This window comes from Aotus nancymaae, unplaced genomic scaffold (genome assembly GCF_030222135.1).
Source record: "Aotus nancymaae isolate 86718 unplaced genomic scaffold, 86718_ANA_hifiasm-v0.15.2.pri h1tg000030l, whole genome shotgun sequence".
Taxonomy (NCBI): domain Eukaryota; kingdom Metazoa; phylum Chordata; class Mammalia; order Primates; family Aotidae; genus Aotus; species Aotus nancymaae.
Genome location: NW_026988443.1, coordinates 30013027 through 30023122, shown reverse-complemented (window position 1 = coordinate 30023122; position 10096 = coordinate 30013027). Strand labels below are relative to the sequence as shown.

General features: G+C 46.0%; 1 protein-coding gene across 2 annotated transcripts in view; it reads left to right on the top strand.

Annotated features, from left to right (window-relative positions):
- Positions 1-3519: 3519 nt before the first annotated feature.
- The window catches only part of TMEM231 (transmembrane protein 231), an 81412-nt gene continuing 74835 nt past the window's right edge, over positions 3520-10096 (top strand). Inside the window, exons 1-2 of one of the 2 annotated variants that reach the window (XM_064383325.1) lie at positions 3520-7636; positions 7734-7903. In XM_064383325.1, coding sequence (XP_064239395.1) covers positions 7498-7636; positions 7734-7903 — 309 coding nt within the window. In that variant the 5' untranslated portion in view covers positions 3520-7497. The remainder of the gene's footprint in view (positions 7637-7733; positions 7904-10096) is intronic. The other variant, XM_064383324.1, reaches the window with a different exon arrangement.

Sequence of the window (10096 nt, the reverse complement as noted above, 5' to 3'; positions counted from 1 at the left end):
TTTTGGGTTTTTTGTTTGTTGGTTGTTTTTGTTTTGTTTTTGTTTTTGTCTTTTTTGAGATGGAGTCTCCCTCTGTCACCCAGGCTAGAGTGCAGTGGCTTGATCTCAGCTCACTGCAACCTCCGCCTCCTGGGTTCAAGCAATTCTCCTGCCTCAGCCTCCTGAGTAGCTGGGATTACAGGTATGTACCACCATACCCAACTAATGATTGTATTTTTGTTTTGTTTTGTTTTGTTTTTGAGACAGAGTTTCGCTCTTGTTGCCCAGGTTGGAGTGCAGTGGCGCTGTCTTGGCTCACCACAACCTCCACCTCCTAGGTTTAAGCGATTCTCCTGCCTCAGCCTCTCAAGTAGCTGGAATTACAGGCATGCGCCACTATGCCTGGCTATCTTTTATTTTTAGTAGAGACGGGGTTTCTCTATGTTGGTCAGGCCGGTCTGGACCTCCCAACCTCAGGTGATCCACCTGCCCCAGCCTCCCAAAGTGCTGGAATTACAGGCGTGAGCAACTGTGTCCAACCTAATTTTTGTATTTTTGGTACAGATGGGGTTTCACCATGTTGGTCAGGCTGGTCTCGAACTCCTGATCTCATGATCTTCCCACCTCAGCCTCCCAATGTGCTAGGATTACAGGCATGAGCCACGACACCCAGCCTGTTTGTTTGTTTTTAGTGAAGTGAAAAAGGCTTTGAATTTCCTACTTAGAAATTACTGTTGTTGCATGTAAGAGCTTCGTGCTAGGTGCTGGGGAAAAACTGAAGAAGACAGATGACACCCCTGTTCTCATGGGTGGGAGCATGACATATTCTTGTCCCCCTGACATATTCTAGTGGGACAAGACAAAAAATAAATATGTCAGGTAATGATAGGTGCTGTTTAAAAAAATAAGGCAGGGCAGGTGACTAGAGAGTGTGGTGGGATGGAATGCTAATTAGATAAAGTGGCTGACACATTCTAGGGAAGCCCTGTGGCTGGAGCTAAGTGAGAGAGGAGAGTTGTGTTACAAGACAAATTCAAAGAGATCTAGAACAAAACTGTGTAGAGCTTTAAATTCCATGCAGAGAACTTTGGATTTTATTTAGAATAAGATGAGAAGTCAGTGTACGTTTTTTTGTTTTGTTTGGTTTGGTTTGGTTTTATTTGAGACAGAATCTTGCTCTGTTGCTGGGCTGGAGTGCAATCTCAGCTCACTGCAACCTCCGCCTCCCAGGTTCAAGTGATTCTCCTGCCTCAGCCTCCTGAGTAGCTGGGACTACGGGTACATGCCACCATGGCCAGCTAATTTTTGTATTTTTAGTAGAGACAGCGTTTCACTGTCTTAGCCAGGATGGTCTCAATCTCTTGACCTCGTGACTGGCCTGCCCCAACCTCCCCAAGTGCTGAGATTACAGGCATGAGCCACCGTGCCCTGCCCAGTATAGGGTTTTAAGCAGAGATGTAGCACAGTCTGACTTTCCTTTTTCAAAAGGCTAGCTTAGTATATTGTAGGAGCTGAGGGTAGAAGCAGGAAAATAGTTGAGAGGCTATTCATCATCCTGGTGAAAGATGATGTTGGGTTAGGCCAAGCTGGGGTTGACAGAAGTAGTTGTATTCTGGATATATTTTGATGGTAGAACTGGTAACGTTTGCTGATAGATTGGATGTAAGATAATGAGGGACAGATCAAAATCAAGGTTTCTGGAAGGATGGAAATGCCATTTACTGAAATAGGGTGGAGCCAGCTTGGGGAGTGTAAAACAAGAGTTTGGTTTTAGAGATATTAAATATGAAATGTCCAAGAGACATATCCAAGCGAAAATGTAGAGTTGGTAGATGGTGCTATGAGTCTCAGATTTAGAGAGAAATATTTAAAGCTATTGATGTGGGTAAAAGTAGATAGACAGTGAATTTATAAATGAAAATACCTATCTACAAACAGAATTAAACACTGAAGAATGAAGATGGTAGTTCATCATCTCAGTGAACCAGTGGAGGAGTTAGAAGTTGCACTCAACACCGCTGCTTCCCTTTACAGAGTTGGTCATTGTGTCCTAATCCAAGATATATGTATATTGCCTTGCATGTTAAAGAGCTGAGAGGGGCAAGTTTCACTGCTCACCAACTCACAGACACGTCTCCTAATGGTCTCAATGTTGTGCAATGCACTTTGGTCTTCCATCCTTACCTACTTTCTTGGTGTCTTTTCCCAGTTCACCCTTCTAATTGGCATATCTCATCCACCTTGATGTTACGTATCACCTTCTTTACACATTGGGTCATTGTATTTAGCTATGGAGTGTTCTAAGGACAATGGATGCCTTCCTTGAGCGGGTGGTTAGTTGAGGAGGTAAGTCAGCAGGAGAAATAGGATAATGAATCTATGCAATGTAATTACACATTAACAGATCTATAAAACACAGAGAGTGAATTTCAAATGTTGGAGAGGTATGTGAACCTGGATACTGAGGCATTGCTGGGGCAATGGGGGTCAGCACAAAGCCAAGTGAGAATTAGCAAGGAAGACTTCATGGAGAATGTGTCTTCTGATATGGAGAGAAGGGTATACATTTTTCAATGGGTAAACTTTTCCTTTAAAAGGGTTGGAAGAGGAAACAGGAAAGCAGTATAGATAAGTAAATAAAATGTTGGAAAGCTTTGATGCAAACATTCAGAAGTTCTAACCTAATTCAAGAGACCCTGAATAGGAGCTTCTATAAAGGAGAAAGGAACATGATTAAAATGTGCAGTTTGGGGACAGGTGCAGTGGTTCACTCCTGTAATCCCAGTACTTTGGGGGTCAAGGCAGAAGGATACTTGAGCCCAGGAGCTGAAGACCAGCCTGGGCAACTTGGCAAGACCTTGTCTCTTAAAAAAAAAATTTTTTTTTTAGATGGAGTCACCTAGGTTGGAGTGCAGTGGCATTATCTTGGCTCAGTGCAACCTCCACCACCCAGGTTCAAGCAATTCTCCTGCCTCAGCCAAAAAAAAATTTTTTTCTTTTTGAGACGGAGTCTCACTCTGTCACCCAGAGTGGAGTGCAGTGGCATGATCTTGGCTTACTGCAACCTCTGCCACCCGAGTTGAAGTGATTCTCCTGCCTCAGCCTCCTGAGTAGCTGGGACTACAGGTGCCTGCTACCATGCCTGGCCAATTTTTGGAGATTTTTTTTAGTAGAGACGGGATTTCACCATCTTGGCCAGGCTGGTCTTGAACTCCTGACCCTCGTGATCCACCCGCCTTGGCCTCCCAAAGTGCTGGGATTACAGGCGTGAGCCACAGCGCCCGGCTCAAAAAAATTTTTTTTGATTAGCCGGGCCCAGCTGGGCACAGTGGCTCACGCTTGTAATCCCAGCACTTTGGGGGGCCAAGGCAGGCTGATCACGAGGTCAGGAGATCATGACCATCCTGGCTAACACGTGAAACCTTGTCTCTACTAAAAATACAAAAATTAGCCAGTCGTGGTAGCACGCGCCTATAGTCCCAGCTACTTGGAAGGCTGAGGCACGAGAATTGCTTCAACCCAGGAGGCAGAGGTTGCGGTGAGCTGAAATCGTGCATTGCACTCCAGCCTGGGTGACGAGTGAAACGCCATCTAAAAAAAAAGATTAGCCACGCCTAGTGGCACATACCTGTAGCTCCAGCTCTTCAGGAGTGCTTGAGGCGGGAGGAGTACTTGAGCCCTGGAGGTAGACAGAGAGAGACCTTGTCTCAAAAAAACAAAATAATTAAAAAAAAAAAAACCCTACATTGCCATCCCAGAAAAGCTTTTAATCAAAAACCAGTAGTATTGAACCCACTATTTCAAAAGCATTTTATGGCTGATGACATTGTCACCTTGGACCCTGGGATAGTTTTCCCAAATGGGCAGTCTTGACCTTGCTATTAGTCTGTGTTGTTAGGATGTCAGCTGTTGTCTTCATCTAAAAGCCACTTTGAGGTTGCTTTCAAAGTAGTAGCAGCAACTACTGGACTCCGCTTAACACAAACCTCACATTATCTCCTGACACTGCAGTGTGATCCTTCCAGGACTTTTTTTTTTCTTTCTTCAGACAGAGTCTCGCTCTGTCACCCAAGCTAGTGTGCGGTGGTGCAGTCGCAGCTTACTGCAACCTCTAATTCCTGGGCTCAAGCAGTCTTCATGTGTTGGCCTCCCAAAGTGTTACCGGAAAGGGGTTTTGGATCTCACGCAAAAAAGAATTTGGGGCAAGTCGATAGAGTAAGAAAATAGCTACTCCATAGGCAGAGCAGCAGTATGGGCTACTCAACTGAGTAAATTTAGAGTTACTTCTTGATCCATATGCCAAACAAGGGTTAAATTATTCATGAGTTTTCCAGGAAAAGGGCAGAGATTTCCCTAGAACTGAGGGTGTCTCCCCTTTTTAGACTAGATAGGGTAACTTCAGGACATTGCCATGGCATTTGTAAACTGTCATGGCACTAGTGTGAGTTTCTTTTAGCATGCTAATGCATTACAATGAGCATATGATGAGCAGTGAGGATGACCAGAGGTCACATTCAAGGCCATATTGGTTTTGGTGGCTTTTGGCTGGTTTTTTCTTTTTTTTAAGGCAGAGTTTCATTCTTGTCACTCAGGTTGGAGTTCAATGGCACAGTCTTGGCTTACTGCAACCTCCATCTCCCAGGTTCAAGCAATTCTCCTGCCTCAGCTTCCCAAGCAGCTGGGATTACAGGTGCCCACTACCACACCTGGCTAATTTTTTTTTTTGTATTTTTAGTGGTGACAAGGTTTTACCATGTTGGCCAGGCTGGTCTCGAACTATTGACCTCAGGTGATCCGTCCACCTCAGCCTCCCAAAATGCGGGGATTACAGGTGCGAGGCACTGCACCCAGCCTTGCTGGCTTCTTTTTAACCACATCCTGTTTTATCAGCAGGGTCTCTGTGACCTGTATCTTATGTCATCCTCCTAGCTCATACTATGACCAAGAATGCCTAACCTCCTGGGAAGACAGCCCAATAGGTCCCAGCCTTATTTTACCCAGCCCCCATTCAATATGGAAGGCTCTCTGGTTCAAACATCTCTGACAAAAGTGCTAAGCTAAGCCATCACACCTGGCCTCAACAGCCTCTTGATTGGTCTCCCTGATTTCTGTTTTTCCTCACCCCTTACTCAATGACCCTATCCTGGTGTACTGTAAACCAAAAATAAAATTCTAAGCTCCCAGGCCAGGCGCGGTGACTTATGCCTGTAATTCCAGCACTTTAGGAGGCAGAGGTGGGTGGATCATGAGGTCAAGAGATTGAGACCATGCTGACTAACATGGTGAAACCCCATCTCTACTAAAAATACAAAAATTAGCTGGGCATGGTAGTGCATGCTTGTAGTCCCAGCTACTCAGGAGGCTGAGGCTGGAGAATTACTTGAACCCAGGAGGCAGAGGTTGCAGTGAGCCGAGGTGGTGCCACTGCACTCCAGCTTGGTGACAGAACAAGACTCGGTCTCTGTCTCAAAAAAAAAAAATTCTAAGCCCCCAACCCTCTGAATGGAACCCTTCTGTCAGCCAAGGGTATTCCAAAGTTAACCTGAAAAACTAGCTCTGGCCATGACGGGAATGGGAGAGTCAGACATGCCTCATTATACCCTCCTCTTTTTGGAATTCAGACCCAGCTGACCAGTATTAACATCAACACAGAGACAGTAAGGCTGATAGTAACAGAACAGACTCTTTAAGTCTGATAAGAAACCTTTACAATCTGTTCTCTTTGAAGCCTGGAGGCTTTATTTGCATGATAAAACACTGAACTCCACAACCCCTTATTGTTTTTTGGGTTTTCTTTCTTTTTTCTTTTTTTTTATTCTTCCTAACATTCTATCACACCCTTATTGTTTTTTGTTTTTGTTTTTGTTTTGAGACCGAGTCTTGCTGTGTCACCCAGGCTGGAGTGCAGTGGCACCATCTTGGATCACTGTAGCCACCACCTCCCAGGTTCAAGTGATTCTCCCACCTCAGCCTCCATAGTAGCTGGGATTACAGGCATCTGCCACCATGCCCAGCTAATTTTTGTATTTTTAGTAGAGATGCGGTTTCACCATGTTGGGCAGGCTGGTCTCAAACTCCAAACCTCAGATGACCCACCCACCTTGGCCTCCTAAAGCGCTGGGATTACAGGTGTTAGCCACCACGCCCAGCCATTCAGGGCCATTTGGTGAAGAACTTGGCTGTGGACCATAGATTAAAAAAAAAAAAAAGTCCTTCTACCATGTTCAAAATATTGGTTGGGGACAGTGAGGGGATGTAAGCATTCAATTAAGCAATAAACCAGTGATCTTTAGGGAGGACCATAGCTTCCTGTAAAACTTGTGGCTGAGCTTGTACCCAACACAAGGTTAATGAAGTGCATCAGAGCTTTGGAGTAATTCCTCTCTATCCCTCGAAGAGCCAGGGGATTTGTGTTTCCGTGTCTGTCTTGCATTGGAGCATAGTGGAAGCAACAGAAAATTTGGGGGCAAAGGCACCTGGCTTTGGTCTTAGCCCAGGACCAGGTCCAGGACCACAGCCAGGCTTGTAACTGGCTGGACTTCAGTAGGAACCACACTGGGGGTTAACAGGTGACACAAAAGCAGATGTTTGTTCTGTGCAGGACACACGCGAGGGGAGAAGAAAAGGCACACACACACAATACCTTTAAGTGTAAACAAGCTTGATCCCACGTAAATGACAATGCAGATAAAATAAGCAAATTAATATACTAAGCAGATTGATATAAGAAGCAAATTGCAATGGGAAGGGGAGAAGGAAAAAGACATATATATATTTACACTCACCAGACTAGGGAGGACTTACCACCAGACTGGGAAGCAACAGCCTGGGCTCCAGAGTCGGACATTACACTCGCCAGACTATGGAGGATTCACCTCCAGACTGGGAAGCAACGTTCGTGCAGACAAGGAGAGGTCTCATGAAGCTCTGGCGTGGTCAGGGACCCTAGCTCTTTTGGTAACAAGTTGTTTGGCATGAGGCCCAGTCACGAGGGTCCTTCACCACTTGTCTCAAGAAACATTGAAAGATCTTGTTTTTGCGATTGTTTTTCAATAACTAACCTAGAGGAATAGATTGAAATAGAGATTTCTCCGAAACTTCGCTGGATGAACACCTCGAGGGGCTCACACAACCTGTACGGGACTTGGTGACCGTTTTGTCCATGTTTGATTGAGTTAAAATTTAATATTTATCTTTTCCTCCACAGTGTTCAAGTCAACTTTTATGGGCATCTTATTTTACACAAAAGTTAACACAGACAACAGCCACGACTCTGGTCCACGAAACACTATCGCCGCCCAGCCTTTACGCAAAAGCACTCAGCGCCAAAAACCGTCCGAGCATCCCCTCGGCGGCCGCCACGCCCGCTAACCCCGCCCCCGTCACGGGTTCCTTTCCGTGCGTCCTTGCTATTGGCTCCTTTCCGGGCGCCTTCGGTTGCCGTGAGACCGAGGCGATGGCAACCAGGAGAAGCCAAACTTGATCACCTGGTTCGCGGCGTGCCAGGGCGCGGAGCTCATGGCGCTCTACGAGCTTTTCTCTCACCCGGTAGAGCGCAGCTACCGCGCGGGACTCTGCTCCAAAGCTGCGCTGTTCCTGCTGCTGGCCGCGGCGCTCACGTACATCCCGCCGTTGCTGGTGGCCTTCCGGAGCCACGGTGAGCTTGCCCCGGCCGTTGTGCCACGGGGCTCCCCGGGCGCTCTCGGCCGGAGCCAGCATCCCTGACTACTTCCCCACCGCCCTCTTTAACTCAGGGTTTTGGCTGAAGCGGAGCAGCTACGAGGAGCAGCCGACGGTGCGCTTCCAGCACCAGGTGCTGCTCGTGGCCCTGCTGGGACCTGAGAGCGGCGGGTTCCTCGCCTGGAGCACGTTCCCCGCCTTCAACCGGCTGCAGGGGGATCGCCTGCGCGTCCCGTTCGTTTCGGTACGTGGTTCTCGCCTGGGCCTGTGGCAGAGCAGGGGATGGGGTGGGGACGGGGAAGGGAATGGGGATGTGGAGCTAGCGGCCCCGGCCCTGGGGAGCCCAGCTTGGATCCTAAGGACTCGCGAACCCGCAGAGGTGGGACGTTTCATCTCCTAGGGCCTAGGGAATCCATCTTCTATTTCAGTCAGCTTCTCCCAGACGTCCCCGGCCCCCAGAAAGCCACGCTGTCAGCGTGTGCGCCCTGACGCAGTGTCCAGAGGCCTGGGGGCAGCCTGCCTCTGCCCCCGTCACACCTGCAGGCCTGGCCTGATGGAAGGTGTTTGTGAAAGTCCTTTTAGGAGCCTTGAAGGCCGCGCGCTGTTAATGTAGGTAACCCAAAGCTGTCGTGGCGTTTGCATCACAGCACTGTAGGAACGGAAAGGGCGGCATTTTTATGCTGAGCCCTGGAAACCAAGGAGCTTATTGGTTAAGCGGCCTTCCAGAACGAGCTCTGGCCGAGTCACGCCCCCTGGGCTTGTCCCCTTAGAGACTGCGCCGTCCTGCAGCTGTCCGGAATGAAATTGAAGCATCTTACTGTCTGTAATTTATTTTTAAACTTTTTTCATCAGTAGAGTGCTTAGAGGAAACTAATTTAGTATTTGCTTTGAGAGATGATAAAGAAATGCTTCCTTTATAATCACTCCTTTTCACTGATTTTCTGCAAACATTTTCCTTTAGAAGTATGAAACTTCTGGTTTTCCTTCTTTCAAAGCTGAATCTCTGTTCAGACATCTCTAAGATGATTGGCCTACAAGCCAAACATGTATAGCTGAGGGGAAAAGAAAATCAGACTTGTTCCCAGCAACTAAATAAAATTGTTTTTAAAAATTTGATTGGTCATATAAGTAACTGCAAAAAAATACTAGGTTGGTGCAAAAGTAATTGCAGCTTTTGCCATTAAAAGTAATGGCAAAAAAACCAGTTACTTTTGCACCAACCTAATATGATTCGGGTTCGTTTTCTCCCATTACTTTATAAATGTTCTTATGTTCTGATTACAAAAGCACATGCTCATTCTAAAATATTACGGAGTTACAGGTAGACATAATAGAAATTGAAGGCTTAGTTATTTATATATATATATCAATTCTTATTAATCAGCCTTATTCTTTTTGAGGTCTCCAAAGTATTTCACTTCATGAAACAGCAGTACTGTATTTAACCAGTTCCCTGTTGCTGGATAGTTGGCTTACTTTGACTTTTTCACTATTAGGGACAATATTTTTTTTTCGAGACAGAATATTGCTCTGTTGCCAAGGCTGGAGTGTAGTGGCATGATCTCCACTCACTGCAAACTCTGCCTCCTAGGTTCAAGCAATTCTCATGCCTCAGCCTCCCGAGTAGCTGGGATTACAGGCATGCGCCACTGTGTCCAGCTAATTTTTGGATTTTTTGTAGAGAAGGGGTTTCACCATGCTGGCCACGCTGGTTTCAAACTACTGACCTCAGGTGATCCACCCGCCTCAGCCTCCCAAAGTGCTGGGATTACATGTGTGCGCCACCATGCCCAGTCTAGGGGCAGTATTTCAATGAACAAGGTTTTGACTAGATCTTATGCTTTTAAATGTGAAATTGTGAGGAACTGGAATCGCAGCTCTTTGATGAAATTGTATAAGTACATAGAAAACTAAGCAAATAATAACTGCAGAGAAATGAAAAGTAAGGAAAAGTGATAACAGAAAAGTCACAGAATTGTGAATAGGATTTACATAGTCTTAATTATATAAACACTGAATGTTGACTGACCAAAAACAGATTTTAACTCTACTGGGGGTAATGAGAAAGGTATTGAGTATATGACGGGATGGTGGGAGGAGTGGAGGGAGAGAAGAAGCTGAATCATCTTTCCTTGTGGGAACTCAATAGAGAATGCCTAAAACTGAGAAGTTGAGAGTTGCCGATGCAAATGTCATCTCAAGACCTGGAGATACATTTCTAAATGATCGAGTAAATTACATAAAAATAGTTGCACCTAGATATGATAGCTCACACCTGTCATCCTAGCATTTAGGAAGGCCAAGGCAGGAGGATTGCTTGAGCCCAGGAATTCAAGGCCAGCATAGGCAACATAGCAGAACCCCACATTTCGAAAAAATTAAAAATTAAAAAGAAACAAAGAAGTAGTACAGTTTGTCCTAGGTTTTTTTTTTTTTT